Consider the following 25,981-nt stretch of genomic DNA (forward strand, 5'->3'; position numbering starts at 1 on the left):
CACCGACCAGGCAGTGCCAGGCTTTTCGATAAAAGGACCCTTTCAGGGGTCACTTTGCTGCATCACAGAGTAAAAAAAAAAAAAAAAAAACACATCTCCTGATGGGAGTGCACATTACCAGATTCAATTAATAACACTTGCATGCATGCAAATGTAATATGGACATTATTTTTCTGCACTGCTGCTGAAGTACTGTATACTAACAGATACTAACTGTAGTGTCAACCGATCAGCAAACAGACACAATTTTTGTATTTATTTTATGATCAATTCATTAATTAGCATTCTTTATTTTGTATTTTTTGTTTAACTTAACGCAACTTAATTTACCCTTTTTTTACTATTTATTATTTATTATTTATTATTTATTATTTATTATTTATTATTTATTATTTATTATTTATTATTTATTATTTATTATTTATTATTTATTATTTATTATTTATTATTTATTATTTATTATTTATTATTTATTATTTATTATTTATTATTTATTATTTATTATTTATTATTTATTATTTATTATTTACGCTTTCTCTCACTAATATAGCACAATTATGCAAATCTGTACTATTGTATTACTATATTACCACTTTTTTTTCCTTCTTTTTTTTTCTTTTACATATTTGACCGAGGCTGCATGATGGCCGAGTGGTTAGCATGCAGACCTCACAGCTAGGAGACCTGGGTTCAATTCCACCCATTTTTTCTGCCATTTATTGCGTCTGAAAAACCACTTCCACACAGTATGAGAGGAGAACTTTTTTCACTCTTTTTTTTTTTAAACTTTTTTCACAACCAGGTTTCAATTCCACCCTCGGCCATCTCTGTGTGGAGTTTGCATGTTCTCCTCGTGCGTGCGTGGGTTTTCTCCCTCATTCCAAAAGCTTGGCGAGCCAAATTGTCCATAGGTATGAATGTGAGCGTGAATGGTTGTTTGTCTATATGTGCCCTGTGATTGGCTGGCTGGCTGGCCACCAGTTCAGGGTGTACCTCGCCTGAAGACAGCTGGGATAGGCTCCAGCATTCCCTATCGACCCTTGTGAGGATAAGCGGTAGAAAATGAATGAATGAATATTCTCCTGTTGGTATACATTCTATATGATTCTATATGATTAACACACTTATATATACACACTTAATGTTTGCAATAAATAGAAAAAAAATTAAAATAACAGTAGTTTCAGACATCGAGGAGAGGTGCATGGGAAATAATGAGACAGTGATCATTTTTTTTGTAGGTTAAAAGTATTAAAAAGTACATTTTGCCCCATTTTGTGAACACTTGAGAGTGGAGTTTCGAATTTACATTGGATAGAAATTGCTTTTTATTAAACAAATCACAGCAAATAATGTAAATGACACATGGAATAATAGTTCCTACCCCTACTGGAGATTTACTTTATGTTTCTAAAGTTCATCTGCGTATCTGGGGAGGTCCCGTCGTGTTCCCATCCCAATTGTGTTCCCATCCTTGAATTAAAGCGGCCACAAATGACACAAAGTTCTTATTCCGTCCACGCGAAAATGACATCAACTGCAGCTTTTGTGCCGCCACAACATCCCCACCTACTATTTTGCAAAACAGCTAATGAGCCTAAGAAAAAAAAAGATGATGATAGTTGAGGTTTTCTGTCGAGAAAAGGAATCCCCCTCCATACAATTACACTTAAGAAGCAAACCACCATGTCATATTTAAACCTCCTCCTTTTACCCTGCAGGCGAGAGAGCTCATTTTCTTTAATTACCTCCAAATTGGACTGTTACCAAGCGGATTGAGAACATATGTAAGTGGAATTTATCAGGGCTGAAAAGCATAATGGGATTCCAAACGTGTGTGAAGATGCACAGAGGCAGAATGTGGCTTGAGTTGAGTTGGAGGACATTTTAATGATGTCAAGATTGGACTCAGTAGCGACACTGTCTGGTCAGATGATGTACTGCATGCAGTAAAAAGTGAATTTATGCTATAAATTCAAGTTATTGTTACTGTACTGTTTATTTATTCTAGATTTTATCACTGTTAGACACATGTATAAATGTTTTATACCCTATTTGACTCATCTGTGATAAAAAGATAAAGATATTAAGTGTTCTTTTTGAACAAAAAGCACACTCAAAGCGAGAGTGACTCAATTTGGTTCTTCCTCCAACTGGCCCAAATCTTGCTGACCTCAATAACTCAGAGCAGGTCACATGGAGACATCCAATGGAATTCAAAATAGCTTTCTGTGTATTGACAGGCGGCAAGTGATGGCGTTTGTAAAACAAGTTGGTAGTTATTAGCGCACTGGCTGTCAGTCACACGTTATCAGTCACTTTGTGGCACACAGCCAGACACACACACACACACATACATAAGTACAGTGTGCGGTAAACATGTTATGTGACATGACTCAAAAGTGGGTTCATTATGTTGCTTATTTGTATATTCTGCTGTTTTTTTATCATTGTGGATTTCATGAAAAGCTTGTGGAAAAAGCTGAAAAAAACAAACAAAGCGCTGTTTCCTGGTTCTTTCCTGTTTAAAGATAGGAAAAAATATATACATATATTTCACAAAAGTTAAGTTAAAGTTAAGCATTTTCAAACACAAACAAAAATACAAATATAAGGCATAAACACTGGACACCTTTTCTGCATATCTTACACCTATTCAGCCTATTTTCCATTTTTTTTTATTGTTAGAATTTGCCTTCCAAGATGACGTAATGTTTGTTATGGTCGAGTAGTTAATAAAATAAATTACCCGCATAAAATGCGACTTATCTGTATATTCTGCCATTTTTTACTAGCGTGAATTTCATGAAAAACTTGTGGGAAAAGCCGAAAAAAACAAACAAAGTGCTGTTTCCTGGTTGAAAATGGCCTATCAATAGGAAAAAAATATGTACATATATTTCACAAAATCTCATGTATATTTCTCCCCAAGTTAAGCATTTTCAAACATAAGCAAAAATACAAATATGAGGCATAAACACTGGACATCTTTTCTGCATATCTTACATTTATTCAGCCTATTCTCTATTTTTTTATTGTTAGAACTTTTCTTCCAAGATGACGTAATGTCTGTTTTGGTCAAGTAGTTTGTAAAATAAATTACTTGCATAAAATGTGACTTATCTGTATATTCTGCCATTTTTTTATTTGCGTGCATTTCATGAAAAGGTTGTGGGAAAAGCTGAAAAAAACAAACAAAGTGCTATTTCCTGGTTGAAGATGGCTTATTAATAAGAAAAAAAATATGTACATATATTTCACAAAATCTCATGTATGTTTTCCCCAAGTTAAGCATTTTCAAACATAAACAAAAATACAAATATAAGGCATAAACACTGGAAACCTTTTCTGCATATCTTACACCTATTCAGCCTATTTTCTATTTTTTATTGTTAGAACTTTCCTTCCTGTTTTGGTCAAGTAGGTTGTAAAATAAATTACCTGCATAAAACGCGACTTATCTGTATATTGTGCTATTTTTTTTACTAGCGTGCATTTCATAGAAAAAATATATTGAAATATTTCACAAAATCTCCTGTATGTTTCTCCCAAGTTAAGCATTTTCAAACATAAACAAAAATACAAATATAAGGCATAAACACGGGACACCTTCTATTCTTTTATTGTTAGAACTTGCCTTCCAAGAGGACGTAATGTCTGTTTTGGTCAAGTAGTTTGGAAAATAAATTACCCGCATAAAATGCAACTTATGTATGTTTTTTCTAATTATGCATTTTTGGCCTTGTGCGACTTATAGTCCAGAAAATACGGCAATAAATATCATCTCAAGTTTGAATGCGTCTTCTGAATTCAAAATGTGCTTTTAAAGAGTGGCCTTGTCTCACACATGAACCCATGGTATGACTTCCGTCCGTTTGAGCTGTCAGTCAGTGTTAAAAGAAGCGGCCTATTGCTCCATTGATTGCACAACAGGCCTTTTGAAGCCGTTTTCTATGGTAGGAAAACCTTTTTCCTGAAATGAGGAAGGTGCAAAGTGGAATAAAAGTCATCTCTATACTTGATTAAAAAAAAAAAAACAGACCTATAATGATTGCGGTGCTATTTTCTTGTTTAACCAAGCAGAAGATGAAAAATAGTCAACATTGCGGACTTCACTGCCCCCCCCCCTCCCCCGGGGGTACAACTGTGTGCTGTAACGCGTATCTCCGGAATATGTGTCATTCTTGTACAAAGGCATCCGCCCTCCAGTCAAAGCCTGACGCTTGTCAGAGGGAAAAGCGAGTGAAGGTTCTAAATCTTGCATTTTGACAATGTAATTCGTAGCGAGGGGCTGCTCGCTGATGGAAGAAGACACACGGCGGGGCCCCGTCAAGGTGGGATGCCTTGTCACTTGAAAATGTTGCCATCATATCGCTTACATGCACTGTGTTTTTCTTTCAAAGTACTTCATTAATGTTCCTCGTCCTCATTTTCTTAAACATGTTTAAAATAAGAGTGCTGCACGGCGGTTAAGTGGTTAGCGCGCAGACCTCACAGCTAGGAGACCCGAGTTCAATCCCACCCACGGCTGTCTCTGTGTGGAGTTTGCACAATCTCCTCGTGCATGTGTGGGTTTTCTCCGGTTTCCCCCCCATTACAAAAACATGCTAGGTTAATTGGCGACTCCAAATTGTCCATAGGTGTGAATGTGAGTGTGAATGGTTGTTTGTCTATATGTGCCCTGTGATTGGCTGGCCACCAGTCCAGGGTGTACTCCGCCTCTTGCCCGAAGACAGCTGGAATAGGCACCAAGAAGTTTGGGATGGCTCAAAACGCTCGATTCCAGAAGGCGTGGTTAAAGTGCCTCTTTGTGATGTCACAGACGGACTTCCTTATATGGTTCATAGTTAAGAAGCACGTTGGGTGTGTGATCAATCACAGTGGAGTGTTTTCTGCAAAATCTGAAATGTTTTTTGAGTGGGTTATTGTGTGTCGCTGCTCTATAGGAGACCACAACTCAATACAAATACTTTTTTCTCTTTTACGTGCGTTCTAAAGATATAAAAACAGCTAAAAAGAGACAAGTAATTAATGGACATGGTGGGATTAAAATACCTCCAAAAACCTTCTACAACGTTTTATATCGATGTTGTGATCGTGTAGTAACAGCTCTGTCACTATGCCGCTAACATAGTTCTTTTGCATAACAATGTTAATAACAATAACAATATATATAATAATATATATAACAATGGCGCTCTAGCTTGGTTAATATAAAGGTCCCATTTTGTAAATGAATCATTATTGATACTTTTTTTAAAAGTTTTTTTAAGGTTTAGTTTGATTTGTAGTTGTTGAGGCAACAAAATATGCAGCAGAAAATCAAGGCTGTCCATCTTCTTCACCGTGCCACACTTTGAAAACCCTCAAACTAAACCATCAGTCAGATAATGGCACCCGATTATATTCTTACTCTAGTTTTTACTTACGTTTTTTGCCCATAAGAGGTGAATGAGACCGCTAAAACTCATCAAAACACTGCAAACCTTTCAATAAAACATCATGTGTTCAGTGTTGTTAATGGAAGAATCACAATTACGAGACACGTTTCCGGTAGCATATGACAAATTAAAATGTGTGGGTGAATTTGTCGTTTGTCTAACTTTGTTCGAAATGTAAAAAGGAACAAAAATCAGTTTAAACGTATGTGGTGGAAATGCTTATGATTCACATTCGTGCCGTGCGAAAGAAGCGAACACCAGATGTGAAATTAAAAACGGTGTTTTATTTTGAATGCACACGCATTTCCGTTTCTCATGTGAGTTAGCTAGACACATTCGTTGCCTTGTTGAGTCATCGCCGGAGAGCAACTCAGAACCAAGCGAACCTCCGACCTGGAGCTTTACCTTCGAGAACCCACTGGAGCTCTCTGTGGATTTTTATTCTTCTGTCACTCTTCTCAGAGCCAACCCCGGGCTGGAAATAGTGCTCACCGTGGCGGATATTAAGCACCGCAGGCACCGCGACATCAGCGGGCGAACTTGGCTTCGCTACCCCCGTGGGAGGTGTCTGTTTGTCGGCTTGCAGCTGCATGCAAGTCCCGCTGAACCCCACCGGTGCTCTGACGTTTACATTTTGTGTCTTTTAGTGGAGATTCCAAGTTATGGCTATAATTGTCAAATGTCTTCTCCGGGCTTTTCGTCAACCATCTGTGGCTTTAATGTGACGCACTGTCGTAACACACCGTGTGCGCCGTTTGGAGCGGACCCCCGCAGAGGAAGAGGAGGCTCTTCATCAAGTTTCTGGTTCTCATAACTCCTTCAAGCAGGACTGGAGCCGATGTAACAGGTACTACTTAAAATGGACTCTTTCTTATATTCATACTCATATATGCAACAATATTCCTCCTGCATGATTTGAATCATTGCTGGAATCGACTCAAGCATCTTTGTGTCTCATGTGACCGATTTAATGTTAACAAAGTGCAGGCAAAACAATTTTTATTAATATAAAAGTACTGACTGAGTACTTGTGATGTGCTATAATCTAATAACATTCACTTGATTGTGTTGAAGCTGCCATTTTGTGGTGTATTTATTTTTAATAACAAGGATCCTAATTGTCTTCTTCCTTCCTGTAATACCACTGTGTCACTTTGACCCAGCATGGCTGTTCCCATGGACGACAGGGGGTCCAGAAGAAACATAAACATGATCATCTAATAATGAAACCTCCCTATAAATACAAGGCATTGTTTGCAGGATCAGCTGGAGACCACTTCCAATGAAATGGGAAAAGCAGTTCATGGGAATTCTGTAAAATTGCGTATTTTGGTAATGGTTTAATTTCATTTGAAGATGCATCAGATTACAATTGAATGCATCACATAATCAGTTCACAGTTCCACATGTCCAAAAGGAGTAGGAAGAAGCAAAGCTTATTAAATCCTACCCCTCCATCTGGTACTTTTACAATCAGTAGCTGTTACATTTGTTCACTTCCTGCTTTCCTAATATAATTTTCTTTATTTTTTTCATGTTTTATTATTTATTTATTTATGTCACGTACCGAAGTAATAGTAATGGTTGTATTTCATTTGAACACGCTTCAGATTACAATTGAATGAATCCCATAATCAGTTCACTGTTCCACATGTCCAAAAGGAGTAGGAAGAAGCAAAGCTTATTAAATCCTACCCCTCTATCTGGTACTTTTACAATCAGTAACTGTTACATTTGTTCACTTCCTGCTTTCCTAATATAGTTTAATTGATTTTTTTTATTTTTTACTTACATTTTTTTGTTCACGTCCTGCTTTCTAATATAGTTTTTTTTTTGTCCCGTACTGAAGTACGAGGTGATATGACCATCCAATGATATAATGGGTACCATAGTAAGTGTCAATATAGTGATACGTATATATAGCACATCCTGACTGGTTCAATACGCTTCATCCTTGTATTTAGCAAACATCAACTGCTTGTATTGTTTCTTGACATTTTTAGCTAATTGGTTATTTTTAGCCTTATGCATTATTTTAGCTGTTTGAAGATGAACTATATCAGCAAGTTGAAGTATTTGTGATTTTAGAAATAAGGAGCTAGTATGTTCTCTGTAGGCGGCATTATTAATTATCCTTACTGGCCTTTCTTGCAGTATATCTAGCGAGTGAAGATTGCTTTTATAGTTATTAGCCCATATTTCCACACAATAAGTAAAATATGGTAGAACCAGAGAGCAATAAAGAGTGTGGAGCAAATTTTGCTTTGCTTAATATTGAAATATTTCTGTCCACCTTATGTTGTATATTTGTAATATGAGGTTTCCGGCTCATATTTTCATCTATTGTATCCCCAGAAATTTATTTTCCTTCACCCTTTCAATGTCAATATTTTATTTTAGACATTGTTACAAGAACTCAGAAGATCAGAACTCCGAGAGGTTCCAGTTCCTGTCACTGTCACTCCCGCAATGCCTGAGTTCTTGTGAAACCAGAGCAAGAACACACTCATTTCCTATGACATCACCCCCACATTTCCACCGTATTGTACACACACGGTCAATGGGAGACGGTTTTTAGGATGTAGATGAGACAAACAGCTGCGTCGTCATCCCTCGGCATCGCCTTTTGTCTCCCGTAGAGGCCGTCAACACCTGGACGGCTCAAGCTGCAGGGCATCCATCAGTCTGTGTCTGGAAGCGGGAGGTGACGGCTTTATAATTAATTCTACAGTTCATTAGGAGGTGTCTAAAGTGGTTGTTTTGAAATTCCTGTAAACAGCTGCAAAGTTGGATTTTCATGAATAGAGCTTATCCGGCGGTGAGATGAAAGCATAAACTTAGTTTTCATATAAAGTTGGTGCATGTTTTTCACCCATATTAGTTTAAATTGCCATTTTTAAAAATCTAAAACATGCTTTTTAAAAAGAAATAATGGTGTACTATTTATGTACCATTTTTTTTGTAGCAGTGTATCATGTTTACTTTATTCTGATTTTGACTTCATAGAATATTAAGCAGTTTTTTAGCATTATTAGACTCCTCTATATATGAAATAACACTCCTGTAATCACCTTTACACTCCTACTATTCATTATTTATACCGCATTGCAACTATTATGCTAGCAAGCTAGCCATTTAGCATTTAATTCATTCATTCATTTTCTACCGCTTTTCCTCACGAGGGTCGCGGGGGGTGCTGGAGCCTATCCCAGCTGTCTTCGGGCGAGAGGCGGGGTACACCCTGGACTGGTGGCCAGCCAGCCAATCACAGGGCACATATAGACAAACAACCATTCACACTCACATTCATACCTATGGACAATTTGTAGTCGCTAATTAACCTAGCATGTTTTTGGAATGTGGGAGGAAACCGGAGTACCCGGAGAAAACCCACGCATGCACGGGGAGAACATGCGAACTCCAAGGGTGGGATTGAACTCCGGTCTCCTAGCTGCGAGGTCTGCACGCTAACTACTCGACCGCCGTGCAGCTCGTGTCAAATTTATTGCGTCTGAAAAAAACACTTCCACACAGTATGGGAGGAGAACTTTTTTTTTTTTTTTTCAGAACCACGCTTCAATTCCACCCTCGGCCATCTCTGTGTGGAGTTTGCATGTTCTCCCCAAGCATGCGTGTTTTTTTTCGAGGTACTCCGGTTTCCTCCCACATTCCAAAAACATGCCAGGTTAATTGGCAACTCCAAATTGTCCATAGGTATGAATGTGAGTGTGAATGGTTGTTTGTCTATATGTGCCCTGTGATTGGCTGGCCACCACTCTCTCGTCCAAAGACCGCTGGGATAGGCTCCAGCACGCCCCGCGACCCTCGTGAGGATAAGCGGTAGAAAATGAATGAATGAATGAACTTTTTTCACTCTCATGCCATGGTGAATTTCATATAGCTCTATATACATTTTTCAACATTATTCTTCATTTCTGGTAATTAATGCAATAATCTTGCACAAATGTATGTTTCAGGGGGATTTAGGTTGTACAGTACTAAAAAAAAAAAAAAAAAACGACTTTATATGCTGTTTCCAGACATGCATGGAACTGTTGTGCAGTGGTGCCATCCCTGCCACTCTGACTGACCTCTTCCCTGTCATGTTAAGCTGCTAAATGACCACCGAGGAGCCTAACCTTGAGGTTATCCAGGCTGTGGTGACTTTGGGCTAAATTTGGAAGGGCAGCAGCACCAGCAGCAATTAAGGGGCCTTCCCTTTGCATCGTCACTGGGACTTGATTCAAAGACATATTTTTTCAATGCATTCTAAAAACGATTAAGACAAGATGACATTCAGCAGTGAAACAAGCCGTGGGTTGTTTTTATGTATGTTTGCTTTTGCTAAGAGTAGCACAGCAATGTAGCCATTGAGCTAACTGGAACATGCAAACGTTCTTACTAATCTGTGTTGGTGTTCCCAAGAGGAATCATCAAAAAGCCTGGGGCATTGTTGCCACTGCTCAGCAAACATTTCCTCCCGTTTCATTGTTCCACCTTCTTCCCCCTTTTGCTGTGTTTTCTTACCGGTATGCTAGCCAGGGACAACACTGTTGTCTTATTGATCAATGACTTATGGGAGACGAAGAGCAACCACAGGACAAGAAGTTCCACTGAGGCTCTGTCCGCAGGGAAAGGTTCATGGGAGTTCTAATTTGGTGGGTTGAAAAAAATATTTACATCCCATAATCAGTTCACAGTTCCACATGTCCAAAAGGAGTAGGAAGAAGCAAAGCTTATTAAATCATACCCCTCCATCTGGTACTTTTACAATCAGTAACTGTTACATTTGTTCACTTCCTGCTTTCCTAATATAATTTGTGTATTTTATAAATTTTTTAATGTATTTTATACATTCTTGTTTATTTATTTTTGTATTTATTTATTTTTATTTTTTGTATTTATTTATTTATTTATTTTGTCACGTACCAAAGTAATAGTAATGGTTTCATTTCATTTGAACATGCATCAGATTACAATTGAATGCATCCCATAATCAGTTCACAGTTCCACATGTCCAAAAGGAGTAGGAAGAAGCAAAGCTTATTAAATCCTACCCCTCCATCTGGTACTTTTACAATCAGTAACTGTTACATTTGTTCACTTCCTGCTTTCCTAATATATCTTTTTTTATTTTATTAATTTTTAATGTATTTTATTAATTTTTGTTTATTTTTATTTTTGTATTTATTTATTTATTAAATTTTTTAGGAAGAAGCAAAGCTTATTAAATCCTATCCCTCCATCTGGTACTTTTACATTTGTTCACTTCCTGCTTTTCCAATATAATTTGGTTTTTTTTTTTGGCTCATTTGCGCCTCTCATTTTGGAATATAAGACGACAAAATATCAGGAGAATGTATGACTGGGTTGAGTCATGTCAGTCGGAATATTCAGATATTCAGCTCACTTCTGGTCATGTGACAGCAACGTTTTCATAAAAGAGTGGTTTCACTTGTCGACATGGAAACGATAAACCAGATTTCTCTAAAATAGTTTTAGTTCAGGACCTGGAGAACACCTCCTGTGTGGGTGAAAAGGTTTCCATAGCCCCCTGAGTGATCTTCTTCTCTTGTGTTTCCAGAGACACGGACAGACGAGGACCAAGCTGGGCCAGGCTGGGCCAAGCTAGGAGGGTCTCCAAGACTCCTCAGACCTCCTTTCCTAGTTCCTCTTATCAGATTCGTCTGGAAGCATCCAACTGTCCATGTCTTGGATGACCCTCACTGGATGTTGGCAGCAGGATGGATTTGGATGTTGATCTCATAGGCCCCTCCCTCTTTTACTGCCGTTTGCCCCTTTACTTCCTGCTCTTTATAAGAAAGCCCCATACGATCTGCGGGGGCTTCCCAGAGCCGAGTATAGGACCCTATAGGAACTTGTCCTGTTGAAGCGCTTCTATCAACTCCATCGCTGTTTAGTTTATTGGAGTCTTAAGGAGAAGATACATTTAACGCTAACCTTTAAAGGAAGAATGTCGGAAAGCAAAAACGGTAGCAAAGCAGTGAAATTCATTGCCCCGGCCCCTCCATCGCCGTCCCCTCAGACCCCGCAGAAGAATGTGAACGGCTCTGCGAGTTCAGACTTGCACGTGGCGGACAAGCTGGAGGGCCACCCGGAGGTCCAACGGCGGCGTCACACGATGGACAGAGACTCCAAGACCGCCGAGCACCGCTTCTTCCGCCGGAGTGTCATCTGCGACTCCAACGCCACCGCCTTGGATCTTCCCAGCAAGGCGGCGGTCATACTCACCTCGCCGCCAGACTGTAGTGGGGCTTCTTACTCCGGTTTGTTGGTGTCTCAGCCTGCGGAGCGAGACCTCCAAGAGGCGCTTAAGGGACAATTTTTGCAAAGCCCTCAACCTGGGGGCGCTCTCGGGGGGCAAAGTCAAAGTTCGGGAGCGAATAGCATCGCACATGCCGAGAGCGGCGCTGTAGAAAGCGCAGAAGGGGCGGTACAAGAACCCACCTCTTTAGCATCGGATGTTAACAAAACGGGAGACAAGCAGCGTGACGCTTTGCAGCAGGAAGTGACCAAAGACGGAAAAGCGAACGAATGCAGCGCCAGCAGTCCTACAGAGGACAAGGAGCGGGAGACGGAGCTGGCCAAAGCGCGTGCCGAACAGAGGGAGGCAGAGAAGCGGGTGCAGGAGGACATCGAGGAGGCCGAGACCAAAGCGGTCGGGACCTCGCCTGACGGACGTTTCCTGAAATTTGACATTGAGATTGGCAGAGGGTCCTTCAAGACGGTTTACAAGGGGCTCGACACGGAGACGACGGTGGAGGTGGCGTGGTGCGAGCTGCAGGTATGTCCTCGTCTCCGCACGTTGTCTGCTTTCGTACATAAAGTATGGCGGTTATTAGGGGTGTGTCTTGGCAAGAATCTGATGATACGATAAGTATCACGATTATCAATTTGATGATGATATCAATTTGAAAAACAAAATACCTGCAATATCACAGTAATAGGGCTGCACGGTGGTCAAGTGGTTAGTGCACAGACCTCACAGCTAGGAGACCCAAGATTCTTGCATTAATTACCATAAATGAAGAATAATGTTGAAAAATGGATATAGATCTTTGTGAAAGTCACAATGGCATATTTGACATGAGAGTGAAAAAAGTTCTCCTCCCATCCTGTGTGGAAGTGGTAAGTTTTTTTCCGATGCAATAAATTAGACACGAGCTGCACGGCGCTCGAGTGGTTATCGCGCAGACCTCACAGCTAGGAGACCCGAGTTCAATCCCACCCTTGGAGTATGTGTGAGGACGTTTCACTCGTGAATCTCGTTCAACGTCCTTGCCTAATTGACTACGTAATAAGTGCTGCCACCTAACGATCGGAGGTTTGAATTCAAATCAGAAATTAACCTTTGCCGTGTCTGCACTTGAATAAATACCATATACAGCAGGGGTTTCAAACACGCGGCCCACGGGCCAAATGTGGCCCGCAGGACACTAGTTTAGGCCCCCGCCTTGATGTGAAAGTTTAATGTTAGTGCAGCCCATGCAAGTTTGATATGGATGCTGTATGGTATTATGTACCCAGAAAAAAATATTACATTTGATTAATGTTCATGTTAAAGGTTAAATAACTGTTAATAGTTATCCTCCCTATCCGTGTGGAAGTGGTAAGTTTTTGGCTATTTAAGTTTAAAGGAAATAACTTGAAGGCTACCGTTTAGGTCGCTAGCTCTCTAGTTTGCGAGTTAGCATGCGTTTCAAGACCCTGCAGTTGTGCAATATGTTGTAAATAAAAAGAGTATAAATGTGACTATAGTCGTGTTTTGTCATGTCTACAGGGCTCTAATAATGCTTTGTTCATTTTAATCTGAAAAAATAATTTGTCTACCCACCAACTATATGTGGTTTCTTAAGTTTTTATTATTTGCCGTTTTATTATTATTATTATATTTATTTATTACTGATTGATTGATTTTCTTTATTCTTGATTTATTTATTTTTCATCTTATTTTGTGTAGAAAAATAAAAATTTTGATATTTGAGAACAGTGGAATGTTTTATCAGAGCTTTTATTGTAGAAAATCAGAACCAAAGCAAAGTTTATTCATTTTTCTGTTTTTAATAAATGCGTTTTGTTTTTTTTTTGTGGAAAACATGATGTGGCTCAGTCTCACCCAGACCCTAGCTCCAGTGTAAATTGAGTTTGAGACCCCTGGACTAAGCATTGGAGAAAAATGGATGTTTGTTTCCTGATAAACAAAGCAGGGTTTCCAAGGCGCAAAAGCTGGTTTTAGCTCCTGGGTCTATTGGAGCCTCAAGGAGCATCTTGTGATGTACTGAATGAATTAAAAAAGACCTGATGTGGTTTTTGTTTGATTCGGAGCAAGAAAACAAACATGTATTGTGTTCATACTGAGAGATGGTATAAGGGTCTATGATGTAAGAACCGGCTTTAATGGAATTAATTTCCTTTTTTGGCATCTCTAAGTATTCAATTTCTGAGTCAGTTTCAAGTTTTACGACTCCTTTCTGATGTATTGACACAAGCACAAGTCAAAAGTGTGTTTAAATGATGTCATGGCCCATCAAAGAGGATCTATGCTGCTCGGTTCTTTGGCAAGAATTTGCGAAAGGAAAACCACAAGTTCTCTTGCTGCTTTTAAAAGCCTCAGCTCAGCCGGTTGCCAGAAATATGATGACGTAACTATACTGTACATCGGATACTTACACAGCATCAACTCTGGAAGAGTTCAGTTCATGCATTCAGGAAACGACGCATATGTATAATGTTGCAGAATAACGCGGCAACAGCATCCTGTTCGCGGTTCTGTGTCAGTCTGCAGACATCTTGCTAAATGTTTTGTTTGTTTTCCACTTAGCAATGGAGTAAAGCGCCGCTAAGTTACACGGCAGCGGCTAACTAGCTAGCAGGCACCATAAAAAGGTGCTGACGTGGTAGAAATGTACTGCTTTTTACCCCAATTACTGTACACTCAGCCCGACAGCCAGTCTGGCGTTTCAGTCCTAACTTGACCTTTAGTGTGCACTCACACTAGCTCGTATTCGGTATTATAACTGCTATGAGTGTAAGAAAATATCGTTTCAGCGATACTTCGTTGTATCAATATTACAAAGTATGATATGGATATTTTTAGGCATTTATCATAGACTGTATATCAGGGGTCTCAAACTCAATTTACTTGGGGGGCCACTGGAGCTAGGGTCTGGGTGAGACTGGGCCGCATCAGGTTTTCCACAAAAAAAAAAAAAAAACGCATTTATTAAAAACCGAAAAATTAATAAACTTTGCTTTGGTTCCGATTTTCTACGAGAAAAGCTCTGATAAAACATTCCACTGTTCTCAAATATCTTACTTTTTATTTTTCTACACAAAATAAGATGAAAAATAAATAAACAAATCAAGAATAAAGAAAATCAATCAATCAGTAATAAATAAATATAATAATAATATTAATAATAATAAAATGGCAAATAATAAACTTAAGAAACCACATATAGTTTGTGGGTAGACAAATTATTTTTTTCAGATTAAAATGAACAAAGCATTATTAGAGCCCTGTAGACGTGACAAAACACGACTATAGTCACATTTATACTTTTTTCATTTACAACATATTGCGCAACTGCAGGGTCTTGAGACACATGCTAACTCACAAACTAGAGAGCTAGCGACCTAAACGGTAGCCTTCAAGTTATTTCCTTTAGACTTAAATAGCCAAAAACTTACCACTTCCACACGGATAGGGAGGATAACTATTAACAGTTATTTAACCTTTAACATGAACATTAATCAAACGTAATAATTTTTTCTGGGTACATGATACCATACAGCATCCATATCAAACTTGCGCAGGCCGCACTAACATTAAACTTTCATATCAAGGCGGGGGCTTAAACTAGCGTCCTGCGGGCCACATTTGGCCCGCGGGCCACGTGTTTGAGACCCCTGCTGTATATGGTATTTATTCAAGTGTAGACACGGCAAAGGTTCATTTCTGATTTGAATTCAAACCTCCGATCGTTAGGTGGCAGCACTTATTACGTAGTCAATTAGGCAAGGACGGTGAACGAGAGTCACGAGTAAAACGTCCTCACACATACTCCAAGGGTGGGATTGAACTCGAGTCTCCTAGCTGTGAGGTCTGCGCGCTAACCACTCGACCGCCGTGCAGCTTGTGTCTTAATTTATTGCATCGGAAAAAAACTTACCACTTCCACACAGGACGGGAGGAGAACTTTTTTCACTCTCATGTCAGATATGCCATGGTGAATTTCACAAAGATATATATCCATTTTTCAACATTATTCTTCATTTCTGGTAATTAATGCAAGAATCTTGCACAAATAACTGTTTTAGATTAAAATTAACAGTAAAACACGACTATAGTCACATTTATACTTTTTTTATTTACAACATATTGCGCAACTGCAGGGTTTTGAGACACATGCTAACTTGCAAACTAGAGAGCTAGCGACCTAAACGGTAGCCTTCAAGTTATTTCCTTTAAACTTAAATAGCCAAAAACTTACCACTTCCACACGGATAGAGAGGATAACTATTAAGAGTTATTTAACCTTTAACATGAACATTAATCAAACGTAATAATTTTGGCCCGCGGGCCGCGTGTTTGACACCCCTGGCTTAGTCCGTCACCCTCCCAAGATCAACCGTGAGGCTCCGTGTCAAGCAGGTGTTTATCGGGTGGGATTCGTATTCAGGCCGGAGAGAATCTGTTGCAGGACTTATTTAATATATCCTGGATTAACGCTGCATTTAAACATGATCTATGGGAAGTCTTATGTAAGGATGGCGAAGGATGGTGACGGGGTCGACTGTATGCATGCAGAGGCACGTTGCGTCCTACGGATTCTTTCTGCGGTCCTGTGTGGTGTCTGTGACGGATGAGCAACTGCAGACATGCGGCTGGAGTAGAGTTACAAACCGTGGGGGCAACTGGAGATATCTGGGAGTCTGCTTGCGATACCGGATGTTGCTTTAGTCGGAATGTTAGCCACCTTTGAAGGATGAGATGCTCCATATTGGCTGTCTTATCTTGTATTGTCCAGGATTTGATCACCAATTAGCTCATTAACATTAAAGCTACAGACACACAAAAGAGGCGTGTCCCCAGGAGGGCTTACTAAAAGCACTAAAAGTCCACCATCAAGGCTTATTTGGAATTGTTCAAAAATAATAAATATATAAATAAAATATTAATATAAAATATAATTAATATATATATATCTATAAAAAATATAGAATAATAATATAAAATAATAATAATAATATAAAAATAAATAAATAAAATTAATCCATTCATTTTCTACCGCTTATCCTCACAAGGGTCGCTGTCTTCGGGTACACCCTGGACTGGTGGCCAACCAGCCAATCACAGGGCACATATAGACAAACAACCATTCACACTCACATTCATACCTATGCACAATTTGGAGTCGCCAATTAACCTAGCATGTTTTTGGAATGTGGGAGGAAACCGGAATACCCGGAGAAAAAAAACCCACGCATGCACGGGGAGAACAAACAAACTCCACACAGAGATGGCCGAGAGTGGAATTGAACTCGGGTCTCCTAGCTGTGAGGCCTGTGTGCTAACCACTACACCACCGTGCAGCCCTCATCCCGGTTAATTGGTGAATTTCTGTGAATTAAGATTCCTTATTTATAAATGGAATATTTTCCCAGTTAGAGCATAGAAAACCAGTTTAAGACCTTTTAAATCATTTTTTTAAACATTATTAGAGCCCTCTAGACATGAAATAACAACCATTCACACTCACATTCATACCTATGGACAATTTGGAGTCTGCAGTTAACCTAGCATGTTTTTGGAATGTGGGAGGAAACCGGAGTACCCGGAGAAAACCCACGCATGCACGGGGAGAACATGCCCGAGAGTGGGATCGAACTCTGGTCGCCGTGTAGCCCAGGACCTTTTTAATGACAAATTGAAAGCATTTTCAGGAGTGTATTTTTGAAGAAGCTCTTCTAAATTAGGATGATAGCTCCACGCTCCCCCGACTGCCTTCCTAACGCCCCAAAATAATCCATAGATGGACGGAGATGGAGCGGATAGCTAGCTTAAGCTCCTGTGTGGAAGATCGCTCCGCAGATAGAAGGAGCGTTGAAAGACGAGGAAGGTCACCCCCCCTACCACCTCCCCCCTCGGTAGCTGAGGCTGCCTTACATGGTGGCTCATTAACGGGAGTTTTTTGCTGCAAAGAATCCTGGAAGTGTGCAGATGAAGAACAGGCCCTCGGCTGCATGACGGGAGTTGAGGTCAAAGGTCAATGGTGGGCGATAGGACCATGTCAAACCTTCAGCTACCATTTGGGGGGGTAGAGGGGAGGTTTAAAACGTGCTGGATAGAGTTAAAAGTAAGGGGAGGGGGAATGGTGACAAGGGAAGGAAAAGACAAAAGAAATGGGAAAAAAGGAGGGAGGGGGGGCTGACAAAGACAAGAGGGGCGACCCCGTGTGTGTGTGTGTGTGTGTGTGTGTGTGTGTGTGTGTGTGTGTGTGTGTGTGTGTGTGTGTGTGTGTGTGTGTGTGACCTTTGGGCTCTTCGACTCCATTGGAACTCACAGAGCTTGAAATTTCTCTCAACAGCAACACAAGACAGATTATCCCCCCTCCTCCTCCACAGACACACACAGACCACTATTACTTCCACTCTTTGGGGTGGGGGGCTGCAGGAGGTTCCATAAAGTCAGTCGATGCCATGAGGGAAAGTTTTTGACAACCTTCACTTCTCACAACTTCTTCCACACCCAGAATAACCAAAACATGCAGACTTTATAGGCGCAAAGCATAGTCCATATATCCCGTATATTCCATGTATCCCATATATCCCATAAATTCTATGTATTCCATGTATCCCATATTTTCCATGTATCCCATATAGCCCATATATTCCATGTATCCCATATATTCCATGGTGGGATACATGGAATATATAGCATAGTCCATATATCCCGTATATTCCATGTATCCCATATTTTCCATGTATCCCATATAGCCCATATATTCCATGTATCCCATATATTCCATGGTGGGATACATGGAATATATAGCATAGTCCATATATCCCGTATATTCCATGTATCCCATATATCCCATAAATTCTATGTATTCCATGTATCCCATATTTTCCATGTATCCCATATAGCCCATATATTCCATGTATCCCATATATTCCATGGTGGGATACATGGAATATATAGCATAGTCCATATATCCCGTATATTCTGTGTATCCCATATATTCCGTGTATCCCATATATCCCGTATATTCCATGTATTCCATTTATCCCATAAATTCCATGTATCCCATATTTACCATGTATCCCATATATCCTGTATATTCCATGTATCCCATATATTCCATATATCCCATGTATTCCATGTATCCCATATAGCCCATATATTCGATGTATGCCATTCATCCCATATATTCCATGTATCCCATTTATCCCATATATTCTATGTGTCCCATGTATTCCATATATCCCATGTATTCCATATAGTTCATGTATCCCATATATCCCATGTATCTCATATATCCCATACATTCCATATATCCCATGTATCCATGCATCCCATATATCCCATGTCAGAAGGGACGAAGTATATATCGTGCATTAAAAGCTGTCTCCTCCATCTCCCTGAAAGAAAAATACTAGCAGGCTCTTCCCGGGGGCCGAAGCCGAAGCTTCAGATTTCCCTGACAAAACAAACGTCAGCGGGGTCAAGCCTGCAGCAATATTGACAGATTTTTGATTGAGTTGCTATGACGCCACAAACATGAATCAGTGGATGATTTTAATGTTAGACATAAATAAGTGGCTGGGTTCCTTTTTTCCTGGTGTAATTCCATATGCTTAGGAGGCGTGTCTTTGCATTTGAGACTGATTAGAAGCAGATCAGAATCAGTTCAAAGCCCGCAAAAAAGGAAGTGAAAGGGAGTCAAAATTGAATGTTTAAGTGCATTCAATCGCCATCACATCATTAAAAACATGTAAAAAGACAAAGTTCATAAAAAATAGTTGCAAATAGATCCTTGCACTCACAAAACGTTTATGTCAGTGGTTTCAGAGAACGTGCCTCATAGATACAGTATGGATACCGTATGGATACAGTATGGATACAGTATGGATACAGTCACCTGCATCTTATCAGGGTCCCTAACGGTCTTTAACTTCTTGTGAGTATCAGGATTGACTGCAGATGCTAGTTTCTCTTTGACACAGCATTGATCCTATCTAGTACGCTGACAGCGGGATGGTCAAGTACTCTAACAGTGCGGTCCAGTACGCTAACAGCGGGATGGTCTAGTACTCTTAACAGCGGGACGGTCCAGTACTCTTAATAGCGGGACGGTCCAGTACTCGAACGGCGGGACAGTCCAGTACTCTAATAGCGGGACGGTCCAGTACGCTAACAGCAGGACGGTCCAGTACTCTAACAGTGCGGTCCAGTACCATAACAGCGGGATGGTCCAGTACGGTAACAGCGGGACGGTCCAGTACTCTAACAGTGCGGTCCAGTAATCTTAACAGTGGGACGGTCCAGTACTCTAATAGCGGGATGGTCCCGTACTCTTAACAGAGGGACGGTCCGGTACTCTTTAACAGCGGGACGGTCCGGTACTCTAAAATTGGGATGGTCCAGTACTCTAAAATTGGAACGATCTGGTACGCTAACAGTGGGACGGTTTGGCACTCTTAACAGTGGCACGGTCCAGTAGCGGGACGGTCCAGTGAAGAGCTCAGAGGAGGAATATTGGGAACGTCTTTTGGAGTCATTTCCAAATAAATTGCTAATTCCAAGATCCTTGGTTCAAATACGTAATTTGACCGAGTCGCCACTTTGATCAAGTCGGCCTTTGGGTGAGAAGCGCGAAGACCAAGCGTAGCCCGATTGACCTAGTTAGCTAGTTGGCTATTTGAGAATATTTATAGGCACTCAAACAGGACAGTGTTATGTTTAGTCAATAGAAGAACTTAGCCACAAAATGCAGCATAACCTTCGAGATATGTTTCCGCTGCATATTGGAATTGAACTTTCAGTCTCTCACCATTTTATCATCATAACCATCTGTGAGTCACAAAGGAAGGCCTGATGCTTCCTCATATGCAAACCATTCTTCTTCTTCTTCTTCTTTCCGTGTAGTGTTTGTCGTTGTATGACGAGGTCAGGCTGCTCTGCCTCGAAGAATTTCATTAATGTTGATTCCAGTCAGGAGCTCCTTTGAGCAAGGCGGTAATGTCCCTTTAATAAAAGCGGCCATGTTATTGTGATTATGATTCCTTCATCAGGGTGTGTTGTTGCCTCGTCGGAGAGGAAATTGTGCTCCATAGTCAATGCAGGAATGTCTGCATGTGCGTGTTTGTGTGTTACGTAGCGTGTCCGTGACAGGGAACGCATCACGCAGATGTTAGATGACTTGTACGGTGAAACTTCCCCCTCCCCTTCCACCCATACGCCATCAGCTTTTACGCCATCCAATCAGATGTGTCGTTTCATTCTGCTCATCTCTTCATTCGCCCTGACTCATCTGCCAGTCTCGCCATTTTAATCCGCCCCCCCTACTTACCCTTGACATCACTCTTCATCAAACCTTTTTCCTGATTGATCACTCGCCGTGTATTTTAAATAGTAACACACACGTGCAGATATGCAGTGCTCTGATTGGCTGGTACTTGGTAGGACTCAAGGGGGATTCTACCCCCCCCCCCTTTATAGGTGGAGGTGACTGTGTGTGTGGCCTCAGTCTTAAATAGACTAAAGTCTGAATCAGCGTAAAATGACCCGAGGTGCATATACACCCCCCCTCCCCCCAAGTGTATTTATTCTGTCTTTTGTCCCACTCTTTTATTTTGTGTGTGTTTGAGGAGAGCAGGCTTTTCCTCCCTCCCAAAATTCCCGACATTCCTCTGATAAGATGTCATTGAAGAGGTTGGGGCGGGGTCACGTCACGGCATTGTGTACCCCCCCCCCCCCTTCAAACGATGCTGTGCTTTTCAAATACATAAGTCCCCCTTTTTTAACTTTTTTACCCAGGTAAAATAATTCCTGGTACTCTGTGTGATTCCCCCCCTAAATAATTTTATATTTTTTATTGATTTTTTTTAAATAGATTTTTTTATTTTTTTACAAAAAAAATCTCTGACAAATTTTATATAATAGGGCAAAACCATAAGCAAGCCAATAAGAAGGCTAATACTAGCCTACTACTACTATTACTACTAGTAGTAGTGGTTATTATTTATTCATAACTTTTATTTATTATTTTTATTATTATTTATTTATTATTTATATTCTTCTGATTATTACTACTTACTACTACTACTACTACTACTACTACTAGTAATCAGACTATGATTACTACTACTACTACTTACTACTACTACTACTAGTAGTAATAATCAGACTACTACTACTACTACTACTACTACTACTACTACTAGTAGTAGTAGTCTGGTTATTACTACTATAATCAGTAGTAATAGTATAATCACTATTACTACTACTACTACTACTACTACTCCAATGCTACACCATTGTTATTACTACTACTACTAGTACTAGTAGTAATAATCAAAAGAAGAATATAAATATAATAAATAAATAAATAAAAATAATAAATAAATAAGTTATTCATGAATAATAATTATGCTAGTATTAGCCTTCTATTATATTATTTATAGAATATAAATAATATATAATAAATTAATACATAATAATTTATTTGCAAAACCTCTATTATTTATTATTATTTATTATTCATTACTACTACTACTAGTAGTAGTATTAATAATCAGAGGAAGAATATAAATAATAATAAATAATAAGTGAATAGTTTTGCAGTGTAGATTGTGTGTACTTGTGTACATTTAATGGTGGCCTAAAACAATTGAGTATCTCTACTAAACTACTAGTAGTACTGCGGAAAGTTTTTGGTGGAAACGTGTCCAGGTTTTTGTAAATGTCAGATACACAATACATGAGAAACGTTTCTTTGCCTGCATTTTTTGCTGGAAGTCGTGTTTCTGTGTTTGGATTCGCTAGCACCCCCAGAGGAATCATACGGTATTACCAGCACCGTTGTGTTGCTTTTAAAGTGGGCCATTTATCACATGTCAGTCGTAGAAGCCGGCAGCTGGAACCGTTTTTTTATTTTTTTATTTTTCATGTTGGCTTTTGATGAATGATATTTATAGTAGGACGGCACAGTAAATGACTCATGCATGGAGTTTAGTAGGTTGTCAGGAAGTGGAACAAAGCGATATTGAAGCTTGCATCTTTTGTCGTGTCCCCAGTCAGCTTCCACCTCAGCTAAGGGCGGCTGGATGGACAAAGAAGGGGGACAAAGAGATGCAGTCACACACACACACGTTCCTAAAAATAGTCGTACATCAGCGGCATGTCATCCTGCTGGGACATCACTGGAATGTGGCGGGAATGGGTTAATGTGATGATGCCGTACACACAATGAATTCTCTTGTTCTTGTTCATGCGCTTGACAGGAAGTATTTTGCAGTAAATGTGGAACATATGTTCAATGATAAGATTATGCACGCCCCATAGAGCGGGGGTCAGAGGGCGAGTGTTCAACCCCAAATTAAGACAGCAGACACTTCCAGGCGTGCCCATCAAATCCCTTGTATGCTGTGTCATTGTCTTTAATTACAATTGGGATATGTAAGACGTCGCCATCCCTGTCCAATTCCGATATTATGCACATTTTCTGCCTTTTGTATTGAGATGTGGACTCCTATCAGACCAGCTACTCACCGTAACCCGTACAGAAAGCTTTCTAGCTCTTCCAGATTCTGCACCTCTGCATGGATTTCCTGCTTCCCACTCAAACTATCTTTTTCATTTACTCCTGGTACGCCCACTTTGCTGTGATTGGTCACACCCCCAAGCGCTCCGGTCTGCGTTCACTGAGCAATCTGCAGCCCATTGCACAAGCATCGTTATTACCGGTCTGTCTGATGCTGTGGGTCAGAGGAGACTATAGACTGCAGCCAATCAGCACTGCAGGAGGAGGGACGGGACTTGGTCGGGGACAAAAAAACATAAGCATTCAGTCAAACGTGGCCTCAGAAATCATTACATTGGGGTGTCCGTCATTGGGGTCCATCATTGGAGTCCGTTGTTGGGGTCTGTCACTCAGGTCCGTCACTGAGGTCCATCGTTGGGGTCCATCACTGGGGTCCGTCACTGGGGTCTATCGTTGGGGTCCGTCACTGGGGTCCATCGTTGGGGTCCGTCACTGGGGTCCATCGTTGGGGTCCGTCACTGGGGTCCATCATTGGGGTCCGTCGTTGAGGTCCATTGTTAGGGTCCGTCATTGGGGTTCGTCACTGGGGTTCATCGTTGGGGTCCATCATTGGGGTCCGTCACTGGTGTCGATCGTTGAGGTCCATCATTGGGGACCATCGTTGGGGTCCATCACTGGGGTCCATCGTTGGGGTCCTTCACTGGGGTTTGTAGCTGGGGTCCCTCATTGGGGTTTGTCATTGGGGTCCGTCACTGGGGTCCATCGTTGGGGTCCATCGTTGGGGTCTGTCATTGGGGTCCGCCATTGGGGTTCGTAGTTGGGGTCCCTCATTGGGGTCTGTGATTAGGGTCCTTCACTGGTGTCTGTCACTGGTGTCCGTCGTTGGGGTCCGTCATTGGGGTCTCATGCAGGGCCGGAGCGCCAATTGCCGTCTATCTTTGCACATGCCTGGGAATGATCCAGAACTTTGTGGAATTCTTGCCAGTTTGTGTGTTTTGGGAAGCGCTTTGGTTTGATATTGATGAGCTCTGGAGGGAATCCATCTTGCCATGACGACGATCTTCCTGCATCCAATTCTTAGCGACCGCGTTGACCACTATTGCCTGCCTCATCATTACATCGTAGAAAATATGAAATTCCCCCCGGGGCCAGATTAGTCGCAGTCAATCCCTCACAAAGCAGCCTGCGTGATGTAATCGGCACCGGGGGTGGGGTGGGGTGGGGGGTCACATGGGCACTGTGCGACGCTCTGTGCCATTTTGAACCCAAGCGGGGTGGAAAGTCCCGTCTGTTGCTCTTTAATGCGCCTGTGTAGCGAACAGCTGTGTGATTTACAGCCGCTAATCGTTTTCACGACGGCATCATCACGTTGCGAGACAGAGCGCTTAATTCTGTCCATCAACATCAGTCGTAGAAGAAGAAGAAGTCCAGGTGTGGGGAGGCTGATCCTGATGATGATAGGCTTTATGGTTCCCCTGCTGTGGCATTTATTACAGATCATAACATATTTCCCCTTGAAAATATTCTCCTTTTTATTGTCAATACAACTTTTCCGTCTGACTGTATGGCTCACTTGGTTGATGAATGAGCCGTCACATTTTGGCCTGACCAGTGAGGCTCGCTGGTGGGCGGGAACAGCGAGCAGGAAGATAAACGTTGGTGGGAAAAAAGAAATTATACTCGCTCCGGTTTCTTCCTTGCCCTTAGTCTCCACTTGGATAAAATGTGTCTAGCTCTTACTGAAATCAGCAGGTATACAGTCGTCCCTCGCTCCATCGGGGGTTCAAACATCGCCCCCTCACTCTATATCGCGGTTTTCAATTAATTAATTAATTAATTCATTCATTCATTCATTTTCCACCGCTTATCCTCAGGGGGTGCTGGAGCCTATCCCAGCTGTCTTGGGGCAAGAGGCGGGGTACTGACTGGTGGCCAGCCAATCACAGGGCACATATAGACAAACAACCATTCACACTCACATTCATACCTATGGACAATTTGGAGTCGCTAATTAACCTAGCATGTTTTTGGAATGTGGGAGAAAAACGGAGTACCCGGAGAAAACCCACGCATGCACGAGGAGAACATGCAAAATCCACATAGAGATAGCTGAGGGTGGGATTGAACTCGGGTCTCTTAGCTGTGAGGTCTGCGTGCTAACCACTCGACTGCCGTGCAGCCAAGTATGAACATCCACCCATTTTCTACCGCTTATCCTCATGAGGATTGGGGGGTGCTGGAGCCTATCCCAGCTGTCTTCAGGCGGGGTACACCCTGGACTGGTGGCCAGCCAGCCAATCACAGGGCACATATAGACAAACAACCATTCACACTCACATTCATACCTATGGACAATTTGGAGTCACCAATTAACCTAGCATGTTTTTGGAATGTGGGAGGAAACCAGAGTACCCGGAGAAAACCCACGCATGCACGGGGAGAACATGCAAACTCCACACAGAGATGACCAAGGGAGGAATCGAACTCGGGTCTCCTAGCTGTGAGGTCTGCGCGCTAACCACTGAACTACTGATAATGTCATCATAATAACACAGGCTACTGTTATGGCCGTACTCCAGCTAAAAGTCAACTCTGAACCCCCAACATCACTTCCTGTTATGTCCTAAATGACTTATTTTCTATGATTATATCTACTATATGATATATATATATTATAACTAGTGATGTCTGTTAATGATCAGTAGCGATATCATCATAAAAATGCGATATTTCGGTTGATATTAGTATCAG

General features: G+C 41.0%; 1 protein-coding gene across 16 annotated transcripts in view; it reads left to right on the forward strand.

The window, feature by feature from the left end:
* Positions 1-5,790: 5,790 nt before the first annotated feature.
* The window catches only part of wnk1b (WNK lysine deficient protein kinase 1b), a 70,571-nt gene continuing 50,380 nt past the window's right edge, over positions 5,791-25,981 (forward strand). For all 16 annotated transcript variants that reach the window (XM_078799309.1, XM_078799293.1, XM_078799299.1 and 13 more), the window contains exons 1-2: positions 5,791-6,288; positions 11,026-12,246. In XM_078799309.1, the coding sequence (XP_078655435.1) occupies positions 11,416-12,246 (831 nt within the window). In that variant the 5' untranslated portion in view covers positions 5,791-6,288; positions 11,026-11,415. The remainder of the gene's footprint in view (positions 6,289-11,025; positions 12,247-25,981) is intronic.

The sequence above is a fragment of the Doryrhamphus excisus genome, linkage group LG2 (assembly GCF_037039965.1).
Source record: "Doryrhamphus excisus strain RoL-2023G ecotype Guam linkage group LG2, RoL_Dexc_Guam_v1.1, whole genome shotgun sequence".
NCBI lineage: Eukaryota > Metazoa > Chordata > Actinopteri > Syngnathiformes > Syngnathidae > Doryrhamphus > Doryrhamphus excisus.